Here is a 26,219-nt window from a genome sequence, read left to right as displayed (position 1 = left end):
CAAACAAAAGTAGGGGATTATATTAAGTAAAACAGGTTAAAAAAGAGTTATTTACTATTACTCCAATTGCAAAGTTAACTAAAGCAATCAAATTATGAACAGATTATGAACATTATCAACAAATGAGTCCACAAAGCTCAACTCCTTCAATAAAGGAACAGATGGATATGTGCCCTCACCTTAATGATGAACCTAATTTACAGAGGCTTCTTTAAACACCCCTACCCAAACCCAAAGCCCATAACACCACAGCTGTGTGCAGCAAAAATGGATCAAAATCATCAAGGTGCCAGTGATGTAAACCACAAATCCCTTATTCTGAATTTTTTTGTGATCCCTGAAACTTAGAAAACAGAGCAAAACATCTCACATCAGGAAAGCAGCAGCTGCTGTTGCTTTTAGCACTACACGGAGCTTCAAAGGAATGAAGATCCTATTTATCATTGGAAATCAGTCAGATTAATTAAATACAGGTAGGCTAATAATATCAAGTGAAAAAAGGAGTCCTGCTGCCAGCTGGTCACATGGCTGCACAAATGGAGGGCTTTGCAAAGACAACCAGGGATTGTTCCAACACCTGCCCGCTTCCCTTTGGCGTCCTCAGCCGCAAAGAGGGAGCAGCAAGCTCAGCAGTGTTGAACACTGGGTTACTTCAAAGGGGCACGGCAGCGAGGTGGAAAAGAAGTGTACACTGTGAAGGACAGCCCGATTAAGCTCTGAAACGGCATCAAGACAAAAGACAGAGAAGAAAAATATTTTAGTCCAATGCTTACCTGCCTGTCCTGGATTTTAGAACCTGGCAGCCCTTCAGCTGACAGGAGCTGGAGCACCCCCGTGTGCTCCACGTGAGCAGCGCACTCAAGAGTACTTCAACACTTCTTTCCAGAAATCATGGAACCACGCCAAAAATTACACTTAGCCCTTGAAAAAAATTCTTGCACTTCAAGGAACCCACCCTAGTAACTGAGCTTTGGATGAAGAGTTTGGATTCCCCACTAAAACAACCCCAAAGAACAACCAGGTGGACTAGCAAGGTGTCAAATTCTCTGGCAGACAGCAGCATCCCCTCCAGCACCCTGTAAAAGGCGTTGGATCATACTGACATCTCATTCCTGAATGGGACAGGGGCCAACTCACCTCACCTAGAGCATTCCAGGCTAATAATCAGATGGAAGTTAGGAAGGAAACTGCCCTCCTTTCTAAAACCGAAATTCTTTTCTTACTACTGGGTTTTGGTCATTTACTTAGAATTTCTTTGTTTTCAGCAGAGCCAGAACAGGAGGCAAACAGGAGAGCTGGAGACACAGTTAAGCCAAACAGGGCTATAGATCACATTACTTAAAGTGTCATGCACAAAGAATATTGTACAGGCTTTTTTAAGACACTTCAGTTGGGTTTCTCAGAGAACACCTCAACAGGTTTTTTTTTTATTTCTTCTCCAGAAACCTCCCTTGGCCCTTCCACAGTCAACAAGGACTCATTCGACCTGACACACATCATTATACGTATCTTTGCTCCATCTTTGTCTCATCAACATGGAAACTGAGAACAAAATAATTACATCACCATGGGAAGGCAAACAGCAAAGCTCCAATCCACTTTGCTAGAAACAGCATCAAACACTGAGACAAGGATTTTAGGCCAGACGAAGTATTTGAACAGAGTCACTACTATGGCTGAGAACAGAGGTAAGCTTCTGGGTAAACAAAAGCACAACCACCAAAGATAAGAAGCATCACAGCCCTACTCTTGAAGTTTACACTGCATCTTCGAGACAGAGAATGAAACATGTATTCTCCAGCCAGGATATTTCAGCACTTCTGAGTTCTGCCAGAACAGAACCCATTCAGGGAACATGTACTTGTCTGATTTCAGTTCCTTAAGTTTAGTCTACCTCCCAAGTACACGCAGTGTTACAACAACCCTCTTTCAGACCTAAAATAATGCTGTAAGAAATCCACCACCAAATACACTCACTGGAGAAACCTTATTCTCTTTTAACTCCCACTGGCAGGTCTTGGATGTAATTTTATAAGGTAAAAAGTGTGTAAAATAAACATAAATAAATGGAGAAGTGCAAATATTACAATCTCCTGCACTGAACATATGCGGTCCTGATAAGAGCTGTGAGGCATTTTTTTCAGTGAGCAGTTTCACAGCCCCCTTTATGCTAAGAAACCTCATGTTATATTTTTACTACACAAAAGACATAGCTGTTGTCAGCCTGCCCTGTTCACAGGCTGGGAACGTGAGACTCTCTCAGGTGAGACTGCTGAGGAAGGAGAGTTGACTTTCCTCAGCACTGCATGGAGCACCAGCTCCCCCTACCACCAGCTTCCCAGACACAAAAATTCACTCCCTTTTGCAGAGTCTTTTTCCAACACCTTCGGCTGAGGCAAAATGACAATACAACATTCAGAGAAATCCGTAAGGCCCTTTAAAAAGCTAGAACATTATCCTACCTGCAATGCAGACCTGGAAAGGGCTTTGTCACATACATTCTGATCTCCTTACCTGCGGATTTTGAATTGTTAGACACCATTAGATGAGATGCTTTTGGCTGTGTTACCTTCAGTTTCACACCTGTTTTGGGGAGGTTTTTTTTTGGTATAAGAATATCCTGGCAGCATCCGGATATAACGCTATCACTGATGTTCTGAGATTCCTAACAGTGAAAACAGTGAAAGACATCAGTGAAACATCCCCACACGTAAAGTGAAGTGTTATTAGTACAATGACATCTGCACTTTTTCTTCTAAACTGCTGATTTTAGTCAGAAAGTGTATCTCAGCCCTATCTGGAAAGTTCCACCAGGCTATCACAACAATTCAAACAAATGCTTCCAAGTCCGCGTTAAAAATTCTGCTTCCGATTTTTGTTAGTTTACATCACAGTAGTAGCTTGGAATCTTATAAAAAGTTCAAGTAAATAATTAATTCCTGATAATTTTAACAAAAAAACCCCCTGAACTTCTTTACCTTCAGGACTTACAGTAAAAAAGAGGCACCGTACATGAGTCACGGTTTTATTTAACACTCACCTGGCCAATTCCTTACAATAATTCAGGAGATAAACCTGGATTTCTGGACTACTGCAACTGCAAAATGACCACACTTGAAACAAAGCTACCCAATAAAGACACATTTTTGCTGACCAATCCTTCTTTATGGCCAGCCAGTGTTTTATTTGGAAAATAAATATACAGCAAATAAGTACATCTCACTGAAACAGCACTACTTCCTTCCTGAGACAGCTCTTCCTGCAGTTCAGTGTCATTTCTTGAAGCTGTACTTAGCAGCCAAGGCAGCCATGATGTCCCTGTAAGGAGTCTCCGAGTCGGATTTGGTCCTTGGAATGCAGCACAGCCGGCGGAAGGTGGGAGAGCGCAGCAGGAGGTTGTGGGAGAGTCCCACGAGGCTCGAGGACAGCCAGTACAGCGCCATGGACTGCAACAAGACAAGCACAGGTCAGTTTCCTGGAGGCAAGGAAAACAGCAGGTTTAGGCAACTCCTCCCGAACCACAGCTGAGGGGTACTCCCAGGTATTGATAAAAATAACTCACCTAAAACACTCCTCCTCTCATTTGCAATAATGGCTTCCACGTGAAATGTAACTGTCTGTCTCTGAACTCTTTGGGGGAAAAGTGTCATCTACACTGAGGCTTAACAGGTCTTAAATTAATTCATATTAAACTTGCTTCAACTTCTGTATTTGAAACTATCATTGAATGAGCCAAACAACCAGACACTTTGTTTTTGCAAGAATACTCTGCAGTAGAAAACCTGGTAAAAATGAGAAGTGTTTGAAGAAAGATGTGGAAAAGTTCCTAATTTAAGAACTACACTGGTTTCCACTTAACAAACATTTGCCTACGTGTCTTTACAAAAGTTTTCCTCTCCTTTTTCAGACTACACAAAGGACGTTAAACAAAAATATTCCAAAGGCATCAAGATTTAAACATACATATAGACAAAACATGTGATTTGTTTTCAAGCACACAGCAACAGCAGCAATACGAAACACATGAGGCATTCGGGCTGTCATTTAAGCACCAACCAGACCAGCCACAGGTGACGTCCCAGAGGTGACCTCGGTACTTACAGAGGGCACCGTGGCAGCAATAGGGATCATCACCACAGACACCACGCGGAAGAAGTTCGTAACAAGCTTCTGGAACCGGGAAACTTGCGGGTTTTTTTGGGAAGCAAAGATCTGAAAGAGGAGAAACTCACAGCTATAAACAACGTCCTTCTGAAATGACCAGACTGAGGATTAACACCCAGAAAGCTCATTAGAGCAGCATTCTAAAAGAAATTTTAGTCAAGACTAAATATTACTGAAGCTCAAGTAGATCTGAGACATGTCACATCAGACTTTGAGGTCTCTGAACAAGACACCTACGCATTAAAATACACAGAGCAAACAGATTATTTTTCACTTCTGCCCAGTGCATTTAAAGCAGTGATAATCTGCAGCCACCTTTATGTGTTAGCCCTTTGCAGTCACCACTGTTGGTTTATTCCACCAACGTACCTCTACCACCAGCAAATTCACCAGCCCCAGGGAAACGGGCAAAATCCACGTGGAATCGGGTGCCGTGAGGTCCGTAAACCACAGTGCTCCTCCTGATGAAAACTGTTCTTGTACTATAGGAAACATTTCAAGAAAACACAGAATTCAGTATCATTTGCTGTCTCAAGTGAGCCAGAACTGTACCATGGGTTAAATCATACACCCAAGTTTCTAGGTATGTTTTATCCACATGAGAAATATGATTAAAGCAGAAATCCTTGGTTAAACACTCTGCTACCAATCTGAGTATGAAAAGTGGGAGACACAAGCTGAGACCCATCTTAGCTCATGACAGCCACTGACAGGTAAATCTGTGATTAAAAACTACTTTGATCTCAAATATTTTACAAGTCAATGAGAAAAATAAGAATGCAGTAACTTACAGTGTTTATTTCCTGATTTTGAAAATACTGTATTTTTCTTAATAACTCTATAACTAGCTACATTCTTGCTTAAAAGAACAAACTGTGAACGCTTGTCTAAAAAACTGGTATATAATTTTTTTTAATTTAAAAAATCCTCACACATTGACCTTGTCTACAGTATTTCACATGAAAGAAAAAAAAAAACAGACTAACAGTGAGTGTGCTGTGGCATGTGTAATATTACTTGCTGAATAGGATTATCAGACTACATTAAGTTTAAAACTAATTTCAAATGATATTATTATCTATTATTAATATTAATTAATTAGATTAAGTTCAAACTATATTAAGTTTAAAACCTTAGTAGCTGACTGTTTTTATGTCAGCTTGTACAGCAAGCTCAGGACACTGTGCTCTTTAACCAACAAGGTGTCTGTGGAAGCAGTAGAGGAATAAAAAGGGACAGTGAGAGAAGACAGGTGTCCAGATGCAGCACCTGCTGAGCCCAGGGCACCGACGCTGCAGTTGCGCAGAGCCAGGGACACGCACACCCACATGGGGATCTGCACCCACAGCAGCAGGGTGGCTTTGAAGGGGTGGCAGTTGTCCCGGACGTACAGCTCCGTAACAATCCTCCGCATGTTCTTCGTGAAGTGAAACCTTTCGGAGAGGAAAACAAAAGTTCAGAGCTTTGAAATGCGTAATGCCTGAAAGGGAATAGGATAGATAAATTGTAGGAGGGGAAAGAAAATCTAAGCTTTGGGCAATGGCAGAATCTTCCTGTAAAAGTGTTGTTTGTGGGATCTTCCTTCCTGCCAAGCCTCATTCCGGAACGGATTCAGGAGGTGTGTACAGTCCCCCTCGTACCTGGCCACCTTTTCAGACCACCCCAGCTGCTTTCCACGCACTGAAACTTCATAGCGAAGGCGCTTGGCAAGTTCCTTAATCTCGGGCTGCAGGTTTTCCAGCTAGCTAAAGAAAAGGAGAACTGTTTGGGCACAGCGGCAGGTAGCAATCGCCTCCTCTCCTCACCTCTGTCATTAGTAATTCAACAGCTGAACAAGTATTACACTTATTAAAATATCACTGTAAAATTTAATAGCTGTACAGAAATTAAACATACACATTGCCCCTGGATAATTTAATACCTCTACAGGTATTACACACATGAATTACCCTTGTATGCCAGCACAGGTATCAAACATACTAATTATCACTATAATTTAATACCTGTACAGGTATTAAATGCCTGTGAGGGACAAGACATCTTGTCAATGCCTTGTTCAATATCAATGAACACCTTTTCTCTTCAAACGAAATAACCACGGGAAGGTAACAGCGACAAGTGTTACAGTGACAAGTAATTACAGTGACAATCAAAGATACTCCCTTACTACTGCATGAAATGAAAACAGAATTTCAGATTTATCGTTTCAGATTTTATAGTTTTTTAAGAAGAAAATGAGTACTATCACAGCTGAAATCAGGGCAATTCTTAACAAGTGTCTTTTTGCCTGCATTCAGGACTTGTGATGAGCTACTTCACTTAAAAAGACCCAGCTTTAATGCCACCTCAATGATAAAAATAAATAAATGACAATAATAAAAATAACAGCCAAATATATATAATAACATACAACTATATATAATAGAAAATGTCTATGATAGAATGTATTATTTACGATATACTACACGTAATATATAAATATATTGTGTTACACATGACAGAAATCTATAAATAATAATATAGAGAGAGAAATTAAATAAAGAGTAATAAAATGAAGTCCATCAGGACACAAGTCGGCAGTGAACAGTCACTACCCGCAGCCTAAGAGACCCCATTATTCGAGAGTGCAATAGACGCTCACTTTTGCAACCAAAACGTGCACAAAATATAACGAAATTCTTTTAAAAAACCCGAAACGCCCCTAAAGCCGCTGCAATTAAAGAACTGTGATGTTTATTCCGCGGCCTCCTCAGCCCCTCCATCAGTCCTTCCCTCACAGCCTCTCCCCGCCTCAGAGCCGCCCGCCCCTCCCGCCCCTCAGCGCCCCCTCAGCCGCCCGCGCTCCCACCTTGGCCAGCAGCCGCCCCTGGTGCGCGGCCAGCGGGAGGGTGACGGCGCTGCGCAGAACGGCGGCCCCGCAGGCGATGGCGGCCCAGCAGGGCAGCCCGGTGGCCTCCTGCAGCGCCGCCAGCCCGCCCTCGGCCCAGTGCACGGGCGCGGACCGCGCCGCCCACTCGTACCAGCCCTCGGGGCCGCCGGGGCCGCCCGGCGCCGCCGCCGCCGCCGCCGCCAGGGCCGGCGGAGCCCGCGCGCCCGCCCGCGCGAGCCGCCACATGCCGACGGCTTCCTCCCGTGGGGCGCATGCGCGGCCCGCGCGCCGCCGGAGCGCGCCACGCCGTGGCCGCCATGGCGGCTGAGGGCACGGGAAGGGCAGCGAGGGCAGGGCAGCACCTCGCTCCATTACCTGCATTATATTGTAACCAGACTGGTACGGGCTGGAATGGAGCTTAGAGTAGTCCCAACGCCCTCCTGCCATTGGCGGGGATACCTCCCACCACACCACGGAACGCGCGGAGTTGGAAGGGAACCGCGAGGATCAGGGAGTCCAACACCTGGCCCTATACAGGACATCCCCAAGGTTCACACCACGGGCCCGGGAGCGTTGTCCGAACCCTGCGTGAAGGGTCAAGGTCTTATCCAAACTGCCTTTGAGCCCTTTGAGCCCCAGGGTTGGGGCAATATCTCACCCCTCTTCCAGGAAATATTTCTTCCCAATATCTAGCCTGTTTCCCCTTTTTCCATTTGTACCCATTACTTCTTGTCCTATCACTACAGTTCTGACAAGGAGAAGTCTTGGGCTTGCTTGTTGGCCCTTTCAGATACTGTAATGGTGCCATGACGAATCTACACAACCTTCTCTTCTCCAGGCTCAACAGCCCCAACTCTCATGGCCTAACAATTACATTCACAAGCAATTAATCATTAACGAGCCATTCTCATTCCACATTAGCAGTGTTCTCCTGCCCAGCCAGGTTCTGAACTGTGTCTCCTTACCCCTTCTGTGGCAAGGAGAGGTCAAAATCCCCCTTAGGCCATACACACTCTGCACCATGTTCTCTTGCTCTCCATGTTTGTCCTAACCCTGGTTCTGTTCCCTTTTCCCAAATAAAGAGCACCTGCCAGCTCCCAAAAGAGTACGCTCCTTGGTTTATTGGACAAATAGAAAGCATTACATTGTGGAAAAATTAAGAAAAAAAAGGCTCTGAGAATAAAAATGGTCCAGTTCCCCCACCCAGGATCTCCTGTGCCCAGCCCACTGCCACAGTGGTGGCATCAAGCCTGTGCTACCGCAGGCATGGACTGAACTGTCAGGTCAACAAAATACTCCGGTTTCATGGCTGTAATAAATAGTGAGCACTACTTCTCAGTGGGATTCCTAATTAATAACCCCAAAAAGCACTAAAGCCTGCAGCAAATGATTGTAGCAGAGGGGAAGGGCACTAAACCCACACCACGGTAAGGTGTGAGATGGAGTTTCAATCCTTTTTCTGAGCAGTTCCTCACTTTGGAATTAATTTTGCTACCACCAGATCTTTACGGGATGTATTTCAGGTGATCAGGCAGCTGGAAAAAGGAGCTTGCTTTTATTCAGAGCAGCACCTAACGGCAGGTATACAGACTTGGGTATGCAAAAGGCTTGTGGACACCTCAAGTATCACAACAGTTAAAAGGCAGCAGTTTCTGTGGGCAGCTGAGGTGTTTTTTCCTGGTTTTCCAAGCAGGAACCATAGTAAAACCAAGTAATACTTCTTAAATCCGAGCTGTAGATCTCCTTTAAATGCTCTGTATGGGAACTGTACAAGGATCCTGACTGAATCTGTGTCACTGCTCACCCAGCCCAGCCTCAGAGGATCTCCCCCCCCGCCCCCCCCAATCTCCTGCTACTGCTGTCCACAGAGGTGACAGCTCCTGACAACGTATAAGGGAATTCCCACTTGGACTTCTCCAAATAAACCTTGACAGGGCTTATTCTGAACAGACCTGCATTTTGGAGCCTTTAGCGGGGAAGCTCTCCCCAGCTGTCAAATAGAGAACGTATGTATTCCCAAAAAAATCCAACACGCATTTGGAAAACGCCCTCTGATAATGCCTGGGGTGTTTTTCTTTTTATAACTTACTTAAATTACACAAGTAGAAAAGTTATGCTTATTAATAGTTTAATGTATGAAGGAAACATCCAGATTTCTGAATATGAAGGTACATATCTCACATTAATTTAAGTCTACATAAAGTAGAGCCTCTATAACTGACATATTGAAATTTACTTTCTGCTTAGCCATTTGTTATGTAAACAATTGTACATTTATTTGCCATTCTAAAACTTCAGGATCAAGTTTACATAATTTTGCTAAATTTCTGTGTTTGCTCAGAAGCAGTTTACAGTACTAAAACCAACCAGCCAAAGAACAGCTTCAACAGAAAGTTATGTCAAAAAAAAAAAAAAAAAAAAAAAAAGGAGGAGGAAAGGAAAGAAGAAAGTCTAACTAAGTTGAAACATATGATGGTGGGGAATGGGTGGTCACAATGTTCACAGAAAAAGGTCAGTTAGTAAGTTCTTCTGCAAAAAGCCTACACACTTCAGTCAAGCACATCAGTAGAATGATCTGGGAGCACATAAACTGTTTCTGCCAATTGTGGTTTCCTCTGCAAAGAAAGGAATCTCAAGGCCAGCACGTTGATCCCACTCAGCCCAGTTGGTTCATATGCACACTGTTCATGTGAGGTGTCCAAGTTCCAGTCCACACCTGCAACAGAAACCTGCATTAACACCGTGCTTTGGGCTGCTCCAAGCAGGGCACAGCTCACAGGGACACTGCAGGCCTCACGGTTTTCCCTGTCCAGGATAATTATCAGGGCTCTGTGTGTGCAGCAAATGATCTGCAAGCCCAGTTCCCAAATCCTTCAGCTCCCAGAGCAAGAGACTTGCTCTGCTCTTGACCCTGAGTTCAAACAAACAAGAACTTGATTTCTGCTGCCTTATTTTCCCCTAACACCTTCAGCTCTGGGGACAAGTAAAGCTTCTTTGGGGGACAAAGTTTCCTCATTAAACCAGAAATCACCTCGCAGAGATCAGAAGACACATCAGAGCAATACCTGAACTGTGGCCGAACCTCCTCTCCCACACACCTATGGCCTGCCAGAGCTGGCAGCTGCTCCCCACAGCTTGGATCATTTCCAAGCAAATTAAGCCCAGAAACATCTTTATTTAGTAACAGTGTAACAGAGCTCACTGTCTAATTAAACATAATCACAGGACATAATCTAACCAGAGTTACTAATGTTCCATTATAGTATTAGTTCCTGAGTACGAACAAGAGGTTTAGGGGGAATTAATCCCTCTGCCTAAATTATATTCAGTGGACAAGCCAGGCAAGATCCGAGCAGCAAAGAGCTACTTACTCCCTTCCTAAAGAGCTGCTTTATGCCCTTCCTCCGTGCACTCCTAACACAGTCAGGACATCCTAAACTACAGAGCCCAGCAGCAGTCCTGTTGCTGTATTCCCTTCTTGGGAAAGGAAAGCTTAACTAAGAGCACATAAATTGGCTTTTCCTATGAAATTTTGCCCCAAGGTTTCTTTTCCCAAATGCACAACTGCACAGACAGGAATCATGATGTATTTTGAGTAAAATACACAGTCCAAAAAAATGGAACAATTACCGTCTGAGGCCCGTTGTTTTCTGTGGAGTTTGAAACCATCTTTATCAGCGAGTTCCAAGATGGGTCAGCAGCATGAGGCCCATTGAAGATGGGGCCTCCAGTACCATCTGTGATGGGGGCTACGGGAGGAATTATGGCGTTCCCATACACAGAAAAAGGCATTCCCTGAGGGGAAGGAAAAGAAACAATCAGGATGCTTTCACGAATGCTACTACAGACAGAAGGACAAAAGGGGGTTCATGCTGCGTATCGGGTCCAAGAAGGTCATTACCCCAACTTTTGGGAAGTCCATGTATCCTGCAGGGACGGGCTGATGGAATGTACCAGAAGGCGTTACGATTCCCGTGCTGTCTCTCTCCATGGCTTGGTGCGAGAACACGCCTGGATCAGACATGGGCCTGTGGATCATGTGGCTCCCCATTCCGCTGTGACACCAGTCCACTTTATCTGCCAGCAGAGAGACACAGCGTCATCCACAACACCCCTCACCACCGCTTTCCAGCCTCCAAGCTTGCTCACCCCGCAGCTCTCGGGCTTCCACCTGCACTAGAGCTCAGGAGCACAGAGGACAGAAGATAGCAGAAATGGCACCTGCAGCCCCCAAGCCAGGAACCCTGAGCCACTGCCAGGGGTTTGGAACAATTACCTGCAACCAGAGCGCTGCCCCTGCAACTTTCCTCCATTTCAACAGCAAAGCTGGAATTTGGGCTAACTCTCCCTCCTCCAAAACCCTCAGGTTCTCCAAAAACCTGAATTCCTCGTGCCTTTGGTGCTGTGGAAAGCATATGTACACTAAGACGACTATTTGCTCTACTTCACTACCGTTCTTCCATTAATTATTTAATATTCTAAGGGACACGGAAGTATCCGTACAAAGCATAACCAGAAAATGACCAGCTGCAGACATAGGCTGATGTTCTAATTCTGCGAATTCACCAGAGGCAGCTTGGTATCAGTGCTACAGTTCAAACCCCAGACATCCAAAAATCAAATTTTCAAAACAAATCATAAGAAAACTGTATTTGGAGAAGGGGTACAGAAACATTTCTGAGGCACCCTAACACTCAAGTAGAGAAGAGCCAATCCTATTGTGAACTGAAAATCAAAATGTTGAAGTAATTGATAAAAGCAGAAAGCAAGCAGCATTCCAAAAGCCAAGACAGGCACGAAGGACTTTTCCAGCCACACAATGCAAATAAATACTGAATTTTTAAAGCTTTATCTGGGAAAAGACCACTAGCCAAATAAAAAACGGGTTTGTATTTGGGGAAAAACCCGAGCACAGTCAGTCAATTAAAACCTTAAGCTGTCTGCACTCAGTCAAGGGGCAGAACAGATTGCTCTGAGAGGCGGAGCAGTTCCCATCCTTGCAGGTTTTCCAGAGTAGATTGGATAAAGCCCTGAGCAACACAAGCAGAACTCATGGCAAACCCCATTTTGTGCAGGAGGCTGACAGGACTTCCAGACATCCAACCCAACACAGTCTCAATATTCACACCCCCCATCCCAAGCAAAAAACCTAAAGAAATTAAAAATCAACTCAGCAAAAAAAACTCCATCAATATGAAAAAAGTTCATCAGTCTCCCAAAACTTGCATCCAAGACTCCTGACAAATTCGGTGAGAAAAGCCATAACATCACTGACTGAAATTCTTAATAAAATTCTGAAGTACTGCATTGTGTGTGACTCCAGGAGAGCCAAGAGCCTTGTGCTAGTAGAAAGCAAATGGCTGGAAAGAACAAAGGAAACCCAAATGTGGAATATTATCACTTTATAAAAACACCATCCTCAGCACAAAAGGTTCTACTTTAGCTACAAATTAAATACTAACTCCTACTGTACAATCAATCTCTTTATCAACAAAAAACCCCAGACAGTTATCTTGTGACACCTTAATTTCCCTCCTCCTAAATCGAATGATCCCTATAAACCCTGTTTTTATTTTTCCTGTTCTTACTTGGAATACCAAATCTTCACAGCCAGGACATTTTCAGAAACCCCTGAGGGTTTCAGAAACCTTGTTAAAACAAGTAAGTGGACCGGAAGGCAAAGACAAGTCCCTGCTCCAGATCCTTGGGAAAGAACATTTCAGTATTTTCAGGCACTCGCTTCTGCATCCTCCCGTGCTGAAGACAAGTTTGGCAAACACAACGGTGTGATCAATTCAAGTGCATCTATGAACAACACATACCTTGACTGCCACCTATACCTTCAAAGGACCAGATCCCACTATGTCCCACTGGGGCAGCCAAGTTGCTCCCAATTACGGAAGGAGTAGACGTTCCAGTTTGTCTAATACGTGCAGACCGTTCAGTCCCAATAGGAACAGGAACTTTTCTGTCCTGAGAAACGTTACTGGGTTTTTCTGATCCCAAGGACACTGCTGAAGGGGTGGGAGAAGGTGCTCGTACTCCAGAAGACACGGACTGAGCAGGAGATTCTGCAAGGAGAGCAACAGGAGCACTTAGTGATGGCAGCCAGATCCCACAAACCTATCCTTCAGTGTCCAGCAACTGACAATGGGCAGCTGGTTAATGCCAGATTCATCCACCTCAGGATAATTTTATTTCCAGATCATGGAGATACTCACCATTGATTTAGTCCCATATATAAAATACTTAGCATGCCCTGGCAGCTCAGCCACTGGACACACACCACAAAACCTTAACTAAGCACCACTGTCTATCAGCAACAGAGCATTTGAGGATTATATCCTAAACCAGAGCTGAAATAAGCCCACATAAAACCATGTTTCTGTTGGGTTTGTTTTTTATTCTTTTTTTTTTTTTAAGTCTTGCCTTGTTCCCTGCAAGGGTTTTTTGTCATTATTTTTGCCAATGAAACAGACTAACATGTTCCCTAAATAAAGCCAGCACTTAACAGCTTATTTGTTTTCTGTCCAAAGAACTCCAAACTGCAGGGGCCAGAGGTGGAGGAAGGTACCAAAACCTACCCTAAGGATTTTCTCCCGGAATTCCTTACGCGGTTCTGCGAGACAACTTTATTTATACAGCAGCTTCCCGCTGACCAGAACTCACCATTTGATGCTGATGAACATGGAGGCAATAAACTAAGAGGGGAAAAATGCTGTCTGTTAAAATTAGCAGCTGCAGGTGCTCCACCCAGAGGTGTGCCGGGTGCGTAGATCTGCCCTCCCGACAGGTTCGAGGCAAAGGTCCCCAGGTGTGTAGAAGAAGGTGTTACAGAAGCATAGGGAGAATCCATACTGACAATACCTACAAGAGAAAATGGGCACAAGTGACTCCCAGAACTCCAACATCTCCATCAAGAGGTGGCCCGTATCATGGAAATAAAAAGGAAAAAAGGGAAACTTAAATCAAATCCATCTTTGGGGTTGTGTGTTGCAATTTTCCAAAGGAAACTGGAGTATTAACCTTCACACTCAGCAAGTCTATTCAGTTTGTGGCAGTTGTGCTGTATAGATAAATCAAGAATGATTCTTATTTCATTAACACCAAATGTCACCAAATAGCCAAGATACTCAAAATACAAGAATTGCCACTCCCTTTGTGTCCTCTTCAAGGAAGAAAGGGAAAAATAAAATCTTAGGGATCTAAGACTTACTCTATTGTGTATCTTAGGGGCATACAGGGCCGTAGTCAAAATGCTAGCTAGTAAGTATATCAAGATGAAAAAATTCAACACCATCATATTCGCAAACAGGAAAAAAAGTTCTGTCATATCTCTCAATCCATTAACACCTCAGTGGTCCTACAAAAATAGGCAGAGATGGTCCACACCATGTGTGAACGTTGTGGAAGCTACAGAACAGGTTCTGTGACAACCCCTTGGCCTCTGTTTTGGGCAGAAAGCTCAACACCTCACTAAAAATTTCAGGCAGTGAAGGAAATTACATTTTATGGATCAAATTTAGTAATTAAGACAACACACCTCTTGTAAGTTACAAGTTCACATCAAAACACCACTCTTTTTACCATCCTAACCCTTGGAAGATGCTGCATATTTTTCTGCAGCCTCAGGACAAGGTATCACAAACTAGAACAGTCGCTAGCTGGTAGGGAAGGGAGGTGGAAGTATGAGTGTTTTAATTATCTCAGCTATTACAGGAGAACAGACCGGAACAGCAAAAATCCTATTTTATCGAGCCCATCAGCTGCCAAATTGTTACTAGATTTGACAGGGCACTTAAAATGAACTCAACTTGACCTAAAAAACATGAGAATAAACTGCATTATTATGGTATGGACACAAGCCAGAAACTTACCTGAGGGACTTGGAGATGGCCTCTGTAATGGTGGCCTGAAACCTGGGGCTTTGGAAGTGTCAGACTGATGTAACGGATCTGAATTTGGCAAAAATGAGGACTTTGCTGATAGCATGGATTCTGGTGTTGTCTGAGAGGAAACGACAGACCCACCCCAGAAGGCATGAGCAGACGTGGGGCTGTTCTCAAACAACGTACTAAAGGGCCCAAAAGGCAGAGTAGCACTGAAGTTGTTCCCCATGGGCTTGTTCGCCGGGTGGGCCGAATTCTGAGAAGCACTTTGTGTACTTAAGGTAGAAGGAAGCTGCACTGAAGAAGGAACACTGTGGGGCCTTTTGATGTGGTTAACGTTGAGGACTGCGACAGAGGAGTTTTGCACAGGAGCCGGATTCTTGTGGACGCTGCCGGTTCCATGGACAGGCGGTCTGATGGCCGGGGTTTCCATCTTGGCTGTGGGCTGAGCGGACCCCATGGACGCCTGGGACACAGGGTAGGTCATTGGAGCATTGCTCGCACCTACCACGGGAGCAGATGAGCTCGTCGCTGCTAGATTTGGAGGCACAACCATGCGAGGATCTGGTGCAGGAACCTGAGGTTGCTGGAGAGGGGGCCTGGCCTCTGGCAGAGGAGCTCCCGGGGGCTGCTGATGAGCGGGATGCACAGAGGAGCTGCTGGTCCCAGGATTGGGCTGCCTGCTGCTGGTCGAGCCACCCGCGTCCACTGCGGGCGGGCTCCCCGCTTCCGGCTCAGATGGAGGCGCACCTTTATTGGGAGAGGCTGCCGCGCAGTCGGAAGGACTGCTCCTGGAGATGCCCGCCGGCTGCGCAGGAGGAGAGGGAGATGAGGGGGAAGATGCAGGGTAGTGTTCTTTGGCAGTAGGAGTTGGATACGTGGCGTTCGTGGGCGCTGTGCTCGTGTTGCTTGCTGTGGTTGTCACGGTGGTGGTGGTGGCGTTGGACGTCTTCACCACTGTGACAAACAGCTGCCTCCTGACCGAAGGGGAGCTCGGGCTGCCGCTCGTGGAAGATCCAGGCACAGTAGAAGCCACTGAAGTTGTCGTCGCCGTGGGACTCGTCGTCAAAGAACTTGCTGAATTCACCTGAGAACCGCTGCTGCTCTGGCTGTTATGGCGAGGCACCATGTGAGGTTTCGGCGAGTTCGTAGCTCTCGCAGGGCTCAGCGGCCTGACGGGAAACGGACCCCACGTGGACTGAGCTGGTGGGAAGGTACCTCCGAAGTGCGTCATGGGCAGCCGAGGCGGACGTATCTGCTGGAAAGTCTGAGCAGCGAGGAGCGCGTGTGCAAACTGCGGAGGAGGATATGCCAACGGAAGAGAAACTTGGAAACCAGGCCGCACGTTGTTCACGGGGTTCTTAATGCTTTTGTGAGTGGATGCTGAGGAGATTGCAGGCACGGTGAGCGCAGAGGCGCTCTGAGATGTCGACGAAGCAGCTACGGTGGTCACTTTGATGCCCACAAGAGAACTGTTAGCAGCTGTAGTGGTGGCAGGTGTCGAGGACCCTATTTTGGAATTTACAGTCGAACTTTTCAAACGGTTCTTTGGAATCAGTTCATCGATTTCCTTATCTGGATCCTTAATCAGAGCATTGATCAACTGTGTGGCCTGTCTGGTCGATTCTGTGCCACCCCTACAAAAAGGAAGGACAGGAAAAGTGTATCTAAAGCATTTACACACCATTACAGCCAAGGACCTCCCAGACATGATCCAGCCTGTCTTCCATCACACTAACACGAACAGGAAAATAACCCTCTATCCAAAAAACTGAGCTTGGCACAGTCCTGCTGCAGACAACTACTCAAGAAGTTCAAGTTGAAAATTCCAAATCCCAAAAAACTCAAATGGATAAAACATTTGCTTCCCTAAATATTCCTTCATATTTCACCAAGTCTAAACAAGCCCAAACACAGAATCCCAACGTTTATGCTTTACCTTGTATCACAAGCTGTCTTTTGTACCTGTTGGTGGTTGTACTCTGTTTCCCCACCCCATTCGTCTCCTCTGCCTTCAAGTGATCTTCCAAGGAACAACCAGATCAAGCCTTTAATCTTCCTGTACAGACAAATGTTCTTCAAGGAGAAAATACCCACAGGAGGGAGCCAATGCAGAATCCTGCTCACCTTATTGTGATTATTCGGTCTCCAGTTTTATCCTTCTGTTTGTCAATGTCTATGTGCGCTCCCGTGCACTCCCGGATCGCATTGATGTTACATCCTCCTCTGCCAATAACTCTGGAAATCACAGTTGATGGAACAGAAACCTTCTTGGATCTATATAAAAAGGAAACAGTATTAAGTGGGAAACACTTCCATGGCAAGAAGCTGTGGGCAGGATGGTCAAAAGAATTCCATGTTTTCCAATTCAACCTATGCAACAGCACCTTTGTGATATCTCAAATCCACTAAAAGAAGGTCATTTAGTAACTCCAGGGAAGGCTACACAAAGGACAGCATCAAAAGGAATTAGGGGAATATTTTGCTTACCTTCTCACAACTTCCTTCCAACCTTCTTCCCTTTTCTGACCACGTTTAGGACTAGCAATGGTTAGCTTTCCATTTGGAGAAGAAAGGGGAGAAGGAGCGGATTTTGTGCAAGTAGACAAGGAATTATTCGTCACTTCATTAATAACTTCCGACAACCTGCAAAAGAAATTAAATGCTGTCATTATGTGGGGGGGAAAAAAAGGATGACTTACACTTGGCATACACAGTCACAGGAACTTACTTGATGGATGACTTGCCAGGGACTGCTTTCCTCTCATCCTTTGGACAAGTGACGAGCACCGACGGTTGCTTTTTGTTGCTCTGTGTGTTAGTGACAGCTGTGGAAGAATGATTGTCACTTTTGTGGCTGCTGTTGCTATTGCTGCTCTCATCGCTACAGCTGGAGATCCTCATATTGTCACTGTCACCACTCTCACTAGTGCTGCTGCTCTTGGATTCCCCATTCACCTTCTCTGGTTGGCTATAGGAAATCGGAAGCTGATCATCAAATATAATCTGAACATTATCAGGGGTTACTTTGTTTTTCCTGTTTTTCCTCTTGGAGCTTGTTGTGGTGATGGTGTTATTCCTCTTCCCATGAGAGCCTGCCAACGTTGTCCAGGTTGCAGATATACCTATGGTGGTGGTGGTGGTAGCACTGGGAGGCTCCATTGGGACCTCGGGATCATCTGATGGAAGAGTAAAGACAAAGCAGGAATAATTTAGCTGGTTTGAGGAAACTTGAGTATTTTGCTTTCCAAATCACACCTGTCCTATCAAACAACTTAGAACTAACTTTTTTACAAAGCTCCACAAAGCACACAAAACCCTTGACTATGCAGAGATCCATAAATCTATTAAAGTTGTCAGCTCATACAGAATTTCATTCTTTTCTTGGAATAATGCAGTAATCACCTTCAGCTTTTAATTTTTCTTTCTCCTGAGCAGCCTGAAGTTCAAAATTCTCTTTATTTTTTGCTTCTATTTCTTCTAGTTTTCGCCTTTGTTCTTCTTTTTTCTTCCTCCTTTTCTCCTTTCTTTTCTCTCTTTTGGCAGCCAGAGCCAGTCTCCTGCTTTCTTCCCTTAGCTACAAGTCAAGCACATGGAACAGCATTACAGGGTGTCCCATGCATTTCAAGAAATCCAAATGCTTTCTATTTCCATGGACATTCCTGTTTTATTTCTACTACAGTATATAGTTTCTAGTAAATGAGTCTATTTTTTTACAATTTTGGTCACAAAACAGGGTTTAGATCTAAGATCCATATGAGTATGACTAGAAAATGCCACACTCATTTTTTTTGACAGAATCATATTCAGAAATCCTTCTTTTGGTACAAGACTGGAGAATCCTTCTTTTGGTACAGAGTAAATAGTTCTATTGGCATTTTCTGATCCAATGTCTCTGAATAATATCAAAGTTCAAAGATTACTTGAACAACAAGATGCTCAGACACTCCAATTATGGTGAATACACACACTCCTATACCCCAATAACTACTTTTACCGACCTCATCTTGAAGGAACTCGAAACTGGAATTTTAAGAGAGAAATATTGCCAGTTGCAACTCTTTGCACTTGCCTTCTCCAAGTCCAGTTCCTCTAGCAGAATGCTTGCGTTTTTGTTGGCTTCCGCAGCCTGTCTATCTTTGGCTTGAACAATTGACTCCATACACAGGTGGCACTTCTTCAGCATCTCCTGAAATGACAAAGGACATCGAGTACAAAGCGCCACGTGTTCTCATTTCCTGCTGTTTTTCCTCAACAATTCCAATGGGACTCATGCTTTGGCTGAAAGCTGGTGGCCAGTGAGCTAAAGAGAATTCATAACATTGTCTCTGAAGCGGAGACACAACACTGTTCCTTCTCAAGCGTTTTCCTCCCTCCCATCTTACCTTATCAGTAATGGTTGCTATGTATCTCATGCACTCTGAGTCGGATGGGAACTGGTTTACCTCTTTCACCAGGTAACGCACCACTTTCACATGACCCTGCAAAACAAATTTCAAGGTCAACATTTTCTATCAGACCAGCTGCCTCTGCTTTGCTGACAAACACTTCAGTCCCAGCACTCCTTGCAAAATATTTATTTTCAACTGCTCAACACATGAAGCTCTCAACACTTTTTTTGAGATCTTTCTCACCTTCTGAACTAGTGAGGCACATTTCTGACACCAGAGAAGGCAGATAATTACCTCTTGTCAGGTTGCCCTTACTCCAGAAGTATTTTCGCAAACTTTTGCCTTTTTTGGGGCAGTCTTCAGATGCCCAGCTCTTAACAGCTTAACAGCTGCAGGCTTCTACAGTCATCTGCAATTTTTCCAGTACTGCAGCACCTCAACTTGCTAACAAAATCATCTGTAGACTCAAATCAGGCTAAACTGCACTTTTTTGGACCAAAGTCCTCATCCTCTCTCGCATAAGGAACCAATCCTGTTCCCTCCCAGTTCTATCAGACAGAAACTCTGCAATTTTCACCCCTCACACTCACCAGAACCAGCCTCACACTACACTGCCTGTAAAGCAAATTCCAGTAAGAACTGAACACAGATATTACACAGGTGACACACATATCTGTTTCTGAAGATTCAATGCCAAGTATTCAAATTAACTGACATAATATTAAATATGTAGCTTCTGTCAGTACGTTCTACTTCTAAAAGCTGTGTAGGGATGATCAAGACAATCCTAGTTAAGAGCCAAGCTGAACTTCACATTCTACCTTTCGGAAGGCTGCCATGAGAGGAGTTATTTTCCTGTTATCAGCTGCATCCACATCAGCTCCAGCCTGGACCAGCAGTTGGACAACATCAAGATGGCCCCCATTTGCTGCCAGCCACAGTGGAGTATTCCCCTTCTTGTTCCGCACGTCGATGTGAGCTCCCCTACAAAACCAAACACATTCCATCAAAACCCTGCATGTGAGCAAAAGGAAACACTCTGATCCCAAAAAGAACTTCGTTTGAGTAGCTGGGATAAATTAAATTATGTAGTAAAAGTCAACAGACACAGAACCTTTCCTTTGTGTATATTTGGAAATATTGTTGTATCCTGGGAAAATGAAGTCTAAATACAGCCATATTTTTCTTTAAGTTGCTCACTTGCAAACACAGTACCTGCTAATGAGAAGCTCACAGAACTTGTAGTGCCCTTTGTCTGCTGCAATGGTTAAAGCTGTATCTCTGGATGACGGTACTGGGGGAGCATTGACATCTGCACCTTTGTCCAGCAGGACCCTGCCCACTTCTGCATATCCCCCAGAAGCTGCTTCCATTAATGGTGTGAGACCAGTCTGGAACAAGCAAGCAGGAGAAAGAAGCCATTAGTGGGGGGCGAGTGGCTTACCTGAGAGCTGGTATTTATTTAACTTACAAACATAATGCATTACTGTCCTTATGCTTGTAAGCACCTGAAGATGGATCAACACCTTTTTGAAGAAGCACATCTTTTGATGAGCTTTGCAACCACCAAAACCTTAGCCCTTAAATGCAGCCATTTTTTTCTATACAGTACCTGGTTCAGTTCAGTTAACTGGACTAGAGAACTGAACTAGAGAAGGTGACTTGCACAAAGGCAAGAAAATCAGGTAACAACAGACACACGATGACTTACAAGCACCTCTTTCTGGGGACCCCTCCAGCTGTTTGCTCTTTACCTTGGCTCTGTGTTCAACATTAGCTTTTCTATCAAGCAGCAGGCTGACCACCTCAGTTCTTCCTTGGAAACAGGCCAGAGTCAGAGCTGTATTCCTGTTGGTCTCAATCTGGGCATTTATATCAGAGCCCATGTCCAGTAACAGCTTGACAGCAGCAGTGTGCCCATTCATGGCTGCGAGCATCAAGGGAGAAATGCCCAATTTGCTACCAGTTCTGAAAGAGAAGGAAGAAAGAACCAAAACTGCTCTAAAGGTCATTTCAGAAATGTGATTATTATAAACTAATGAAGGCAGAGGACTTATGCAAGACTGAAAAATCAGCTGCACACTAACATCGGCTGAGCCTACAAGGGGTTCTCCATAGCAGCATTGTTTAGGACAAGTACTTCTACTTAGAAACACCACCCATGTTACTTTTTGATTGCTTCAAATTGAAGGGCATCTCTTATGAGGAGCATAACTTGTGCTTGGCCCTTTCCTTTGACCTGTGCAGCTCACACCTGAGCTGTTTTCTACCTCCCAATGGATGCAAAAGCATGACATGGATGCACACACAGAGTGTGAACTACACAGGGAAAACCAAGGGAACACACACACTGTCTTCACGTCACTCACAAGCGAGCCCATGATATAATGGGTGAAAAGAGAACTTGCCTGGAATTGATTTCTGCCCCAGCATTCAGCAGAATCTTGATAATGTTCACGTAGCCACCTGAGGCGGCGAGGCTCAAAGGTGTGTAATCAGACACGTTCCTGTGCTCCTTGTTTGCCCCTCGAGCTAGCAGCAACTCCACCACCTGCAGTGTTTCAACAAATAACATCTGGTTTTCTCCCAAACTTGCAAATCTATCCAAGACAAATGCTTTTCAAACCTAAATAATCTGTTGGAAGATGTCAATGGTAAGAAAGCCACTTTAATCAGTTGCTTCGCTACACCCCTTGCCTTCATGACCGGATGAGGCCACAACTGTGTTCCCACAGCCAGTGTAAAACTTGCTTTAAAAAAAAAAATCAATCATGACTGCTGATTAGTGTGCTTCAACCATTCATACCAAATTGAACAGCAGCGTAAGAAAAGGCAGATCTCTTTATGATTATTTCAACTGTCTTTAAAGCCTGCCAAACCAGAGATTCAGCTTCAATATGGTGCACAGAGTACTTCTGCTTTTTGTCCTCTCCTGCAGAGGATGTGACAAGAAACCGAACTGCCTAGCAACTTAAAATCACAGTGTACCCTGAGGTGAAAACCCATGGTGTCGCTGCCAGTGCAATGTTAAATTTGCTTCTTTTTCAGGTTTTAAGCATTAAAAAAGTTTAGATTAGACATGCACAGCTCTCCATCAGAATGTTTTCCCATGAAATTACAGAACAAATATACTGTCAACCCCAAAAATTTGGGCAGAAGGGTATTCTGACATCATCTCTGCTGCCCAAAGCCCAGTGTTTTCCCTTTTTTTTTCCCCCCAAAACTATGATATGGCTCACATATGGCACCCATTTGTGTCCATCTACTGATTCTCAGCAAGAACACTCATGGCATTCACTTTCATATCTATACCTAATTATGCTGGTAAAAGTCCCATGATGGGGCACTAATGACTACACTCATGAGGACACCTGCACAGCACCAGTCAAGTTACCGAAATAGAAAAAGCAATCTATGAACACATTGTGATGTCTAAATTGGAAAATGTGAAGCTCTTTGCATCTTTTTTAAACACACATCCTGTGTGACTGTATCTTTTCTGGAAGATTCCTGTACTGTACTAACACAGTATGTCATTCACACACTTCTTCTGAAGATTTAAGGTTTACTTCACCTCTTGCCTCCCTCCTGAACAAGCCAAAGACAAGGGAGTGTCCTTGGTTCTCTCGGACTGGGCTTCAATATCAGCTCCATTATCCAGTAAGATTTCCACAACACCCACATGGCCAGCTGTAGCAGCCAAAATAAGCGGAGTAAACCCTGAAACAGAAAACACTGTTTGAAGAGTCCACGTTCGTAAGTGACATGAGCAAAACCACCAAGAAAAGCAAGCCTAAAGGTTTCACATGAAGTCTAGGCTTACTGGAGATTTATTCAGTGGGACACACTGGCAAAGCAGACAGGGTTTGTGTACTGCCATGGTGAGATACCCACCTTTCTTGTCCCTGTGTTCAATGTTTGCTCCTCTCTCCAGCAGGGTTTGTACCAGTTCTTCATGGCCACCAGCACAAGCCAGTGTCAAGGCTGTGTCATGGTTACTCTCAGTCTAAACCAAACAGACATACAGAGAAGATAAATACTTGCTCCTTCAAGTACAGCCCCCGTTACAGTGCATGTTAGCCAAAACATAATTACACCCATGCCAAAGCAAAAAGCTTCGATAAGCTAAGGGCATGTTTATTGATGCCCCCACAGCTACCTTCTGTGTCCAAGTTCATGACAGGATTCTACCTCTCAAGGCAGCTCTGCTGGGAGATTTAAGAAGAAATCCTGACAGGAACTGAAGATTCTTCAAGAACTGAGCTCTCATCTATGCTCTGTTAACCAGATTAACTTCTTTACCACTGCTTGACTGTGACCTTTAGATGGTATAATGAAGGTAAGAATTCTGTCTTTAATTCTTAACACTCCGGTTCAGCCAAAGGCTTCACCACAGCAGAATCCAAGCCAAGTACCACAAGCAACTAAGTAGCAAAGGCTGATTTTCCAGAGGTTTCTCTCCTTTTCTCCACAATGATCTCCTGCCTCTCCTCTACTCCATGCTGCCTAAACCTTAGTCATGTCATGTACAGCCCAGAGCTGTGCACAGATATATGCCAGTTAGTATGTGTATGCTTTTTGCTGATGGCCAGCTAGCTCCAAGTCAACATAAAGTTGCCCTTTTAACAATAATTTTCATTACAGAAAAGCCTTTCCCTTAGTGGAAGTGAAAGCTTGAATTATTTCCTCCTGCTAAAAAAATCACAGCAATTATTAGTTTCAAGACTTTCACACCTCTGTGATCTCTGGCCAACGATTCGGAAGCACAACCGAAAACTCAGTGTGCAATGCTTTACAGCTTATTTTTGTCTTAGGATATCAGGCCAGAAAACATTTAATTTCTGTCAGCAGACAACTCTGCTGTTTCTCATAATCACACTGACAACAAAGGAATAAGAAATACAAGTGTTTAGTCAGAGACTTTTTTTTTGTTCGGCGAGAGCACAGAGGAAAGTGGGTTGTGACTCTGGGGTGCTGTTCTGGCTTCCTAAAAGCAGCAAATCCAGTCCCCAGACCCCAATCCATTATACAACAGAGCTATCTGCCACCACTGAATTATTCAGGATGCAGAAAAAAACCTAGCTTTGTGCATCTGTGAGAGTGGCAGGCTCACCTGGGCATCGATGTCTATAGCAGGGTAGATGGGCAGCATGGCTGAAGGAGAAATGATGGGACTCGGAGTCGGCGTCTGAGGCTGGGACACTGAGGTTGCAATGCTGTGGGTAGGAGTGTTTGACATTGCAGATGCTCTTCCACTCACTGCTGTTGGACAGAAGAACCACACTTAGTCAAAGCAAAACACCTCCCAAGTGTAGCGTGACAATAAAGGGACAGTGGGATGAACTCCCATCGACAGATGGAACTCCTTAAAACTGTTGTTTTCCACAAATATATATATATTCCACACATTTAGCCAAATCTTTGAACCTTGAACTCTTAGAATTTGAGCTATGAAAAAGGTTTACTGTATTCAATCAAAGAAAGAGTTTAAGTATTAGATTGACATGTTTTCTACAAGCCCACTACAAGATGATTTTTTTTTTTAACCCGAAGATCTTTCCTACAACAAATCAGCCATTATTTGGACCTGGAGTTCCATACCTTTGGAAGCAGAGCTGCAGAACAAGTCCAACCAACGGGTATCTACGCAATTTTTCTTAAAACAGTTTGAATGTTTTAATGTAGACGTCTGTCCAGCCTTCACCCCCACCCCCCATAAACATAAAAAAAAGCAACAGGGCAGGATGCTGACACAGCAGAATTTGCTGAAACCAGAGAAGTGGAAGCTTTGTAACAGCCAGTGTGCAGAGAGTTTGGTCAAGGTGTTAGGTAAGCAAAGGTAACACTGCTCACAGTGATGACAGTGTATGGACACAACACGGATAGCACTGACTGCTGCACTCCCTGAAATTCATTCTATACATGGGACATTTAGAAATACAGACCAAACTTGAGTCTAAAGCAGCCTTTGGGGAAAACACCCATTTTCCTACTTTGCCTCAGAAGAACTCAATGGTTTTCTCCCTGTCACTTCTCCAGTGTTTCTCCAGCTGTTTCTCAGGTGTGACAGCAAAGGAGAAAGTGAAGGCCCACACACTTCTGTCCAGTTGACAAAAGCACTTTAAACTGCAAAATGAAACAGTTTTCCAACCAGCGCCACAAAACCTGAATCCTAACAGGCCCAGTTGTGTGCTCCCACCATTGCAAGGCAGCTGTGTTTTACATCCATTACTAATTTACTTTCTGGATTTCCTACACAAAATCCCAACAAAGAACCTAAGAAATGGCACCAGCAGAAGCAAAGAACACCCAGCTTCTATCACAGAAAAATACCATTAACCTTATATTTAAGAATAAATCAGAATTCAGAACTCAAACTCCCTTGATCTGTATCTTTGGGTGCCTTTTGAACACTTATCTCACAAATCACACAAGGTATGGATTAAAATAAACATACTGAAGATATGCCCAAATATTTTGACATAAAGTCAAAAACAGCATGTGTTTTAAACAGTTTCTAAAAATTCCTGCTCAAGTCCCAAAAACGGGACTGGGAAGCATCTTTTGTATTACAGGAGACATTAGTAAATTCTCAGACCAAAAAAAAAATCAAGTTAGTTAAGAAGGTCTCAATTCAGGTAGTCTACTTTTTATATTTGCAGTGAGGGGAGGAAAAACCAAACAAAAAAACCCCCCAACCTCCCAATCACCACCCGCTCCCCCCTCCAAAAAATACAGAACAAATGAATAAACCCAAAAAAGAAAGATGTGTGCTTCAGCAGTAATTCACAAATTTAGTTCATATCCCTACAGCAGGAATCACTAGGACATAATATTCATTTTTACGGGTAATCAGTTTGATTATATCTATTTCAACATCACCTGTGTGGAGTTCAAATTTCTACT

General features: G+C 44.1%; 2 protein-coding genes across 5 annotated transcripts in view; both read right to left on the bottom strand.

Annotated features, from left to right (window-relative positions):
* Positions 1-3,174: 3,174 nt before the first annotated feature.
* Positions 3,175-7,279, bottom strand: COX18 (cytochrome c oxidase assembly factor COX18; the record flags this gene model as incomplete). Its single annotated transcript, XM_082282497.1, has 6 exons — positions 3,175-3,446; positions 4,102-4,212; positions 4,534-4,646; positions 5,434-5,597; positions 5,805-5,905; positions 7,013-7,279. The coding sequence occupies 6 exons, from the start codon at positions 7,277-7,279 to the stop codon at positions 3,273-3,275; spliced, it is 930 nt and encodes a 309-aa protein (XP_082138623.1). The 3' UTR covers positions 3,175-3,272.
* A 1,875-nt stretch (positions 7,280-9,154) lies between these two features.
* ANKRD17 (ankyrin repeat domain 17) overlaps positions 9,155-26,219 on the bottom strand; it is a 70,688-nt gene continuing 53,623 nt past the window's right edge. For 2 of the 4 annotated variants that reach the window (XM_082281811.1, XM_082281813.1), the window contains 19 exons: positions 24,427-24,575; positions 23,208-23,319; positions 22,888-23,033; positions 21,722-21,864; positions 21,068-21,281; positions 20,529-20,704; positions 20,135-20,297; positions 19,308-19,403; positions 18,995-19,111; positions 18,328-18,499; positions 17,654-18,101; positions 17,413-17,568; positions 17,050-17,199; positions 14,911-16,559; positions 13,703-13,900; positions 12,856-13,104; positions 10,935-11,110; positions 10,664-10,828; positions 9,155-9,749 (listed from right to left, as the gene is read on the bottom strand). In XM_082281811.1, coding sequence (XP_082137937.1) covers positions 9,690-9,749; positions 10,664-10,828; positions 10,935-11,110; positions 12,856-13,104; positions 13,703-13,900; positions 14,911-16,559; positions 17,050-17,199; positions 17,413-17,568; positions 17,654-18,101; positions 18,328-18,499; positions 18,995-19,111; positions 19,308-19,403; positions 20,135-20,297; positions 20,529-20,704; positions 21,068-21,281; positions 21,722-21,864; positions 22,888-23,033; positions 23,208-23,319; positions 24,427-24,575 — 4,739 coding nt within the window. In that variant the 3' untranslated portion in view covers positions 9,155-9,689. The remainder of the gene's footprint in view (positions 9,750-10,663; positions 10,829-10,934; positions 11,111-12,855; positions 13,105-13,702; positions 13,901-14,910; positions 16,560-17,049; positions 17,200-17,412; positions 17,569-17,653; positions 18,102-18,327; positions 18,500-18,994; positions 19,112-19,307; positions 19,404-20,134; positions 20,298-20,528; positions 20,705-21,067; positions 21,282-21,721; positions 21,865-22,887; positions 23,034-23,207; positions 23,320-24,426; positions 24,576-26,219) is intronic. The other 2 variants (XM_082281812.1, XM_082281814.1) reach the window with 1 other exon arrangement.

The sequence above is a fragment of the Coloeus monedula genome (assembly GCF_965178545.1).
Source record: "Coloeus monedula genome assembly, chromosome: 5".
In the NCBI taxonomy this organism is placed as follows: Eukaryota; Metazoa; Chordata; class Aves; order Passeriformes; family Corvidae; genus Coloeus; species Coloeus monedula.
The sequence above is the reverse complement of the archived record's forward strand: the minus strand, read 5'-3'. Positions and strand labels throughout refer to the sequence as shown.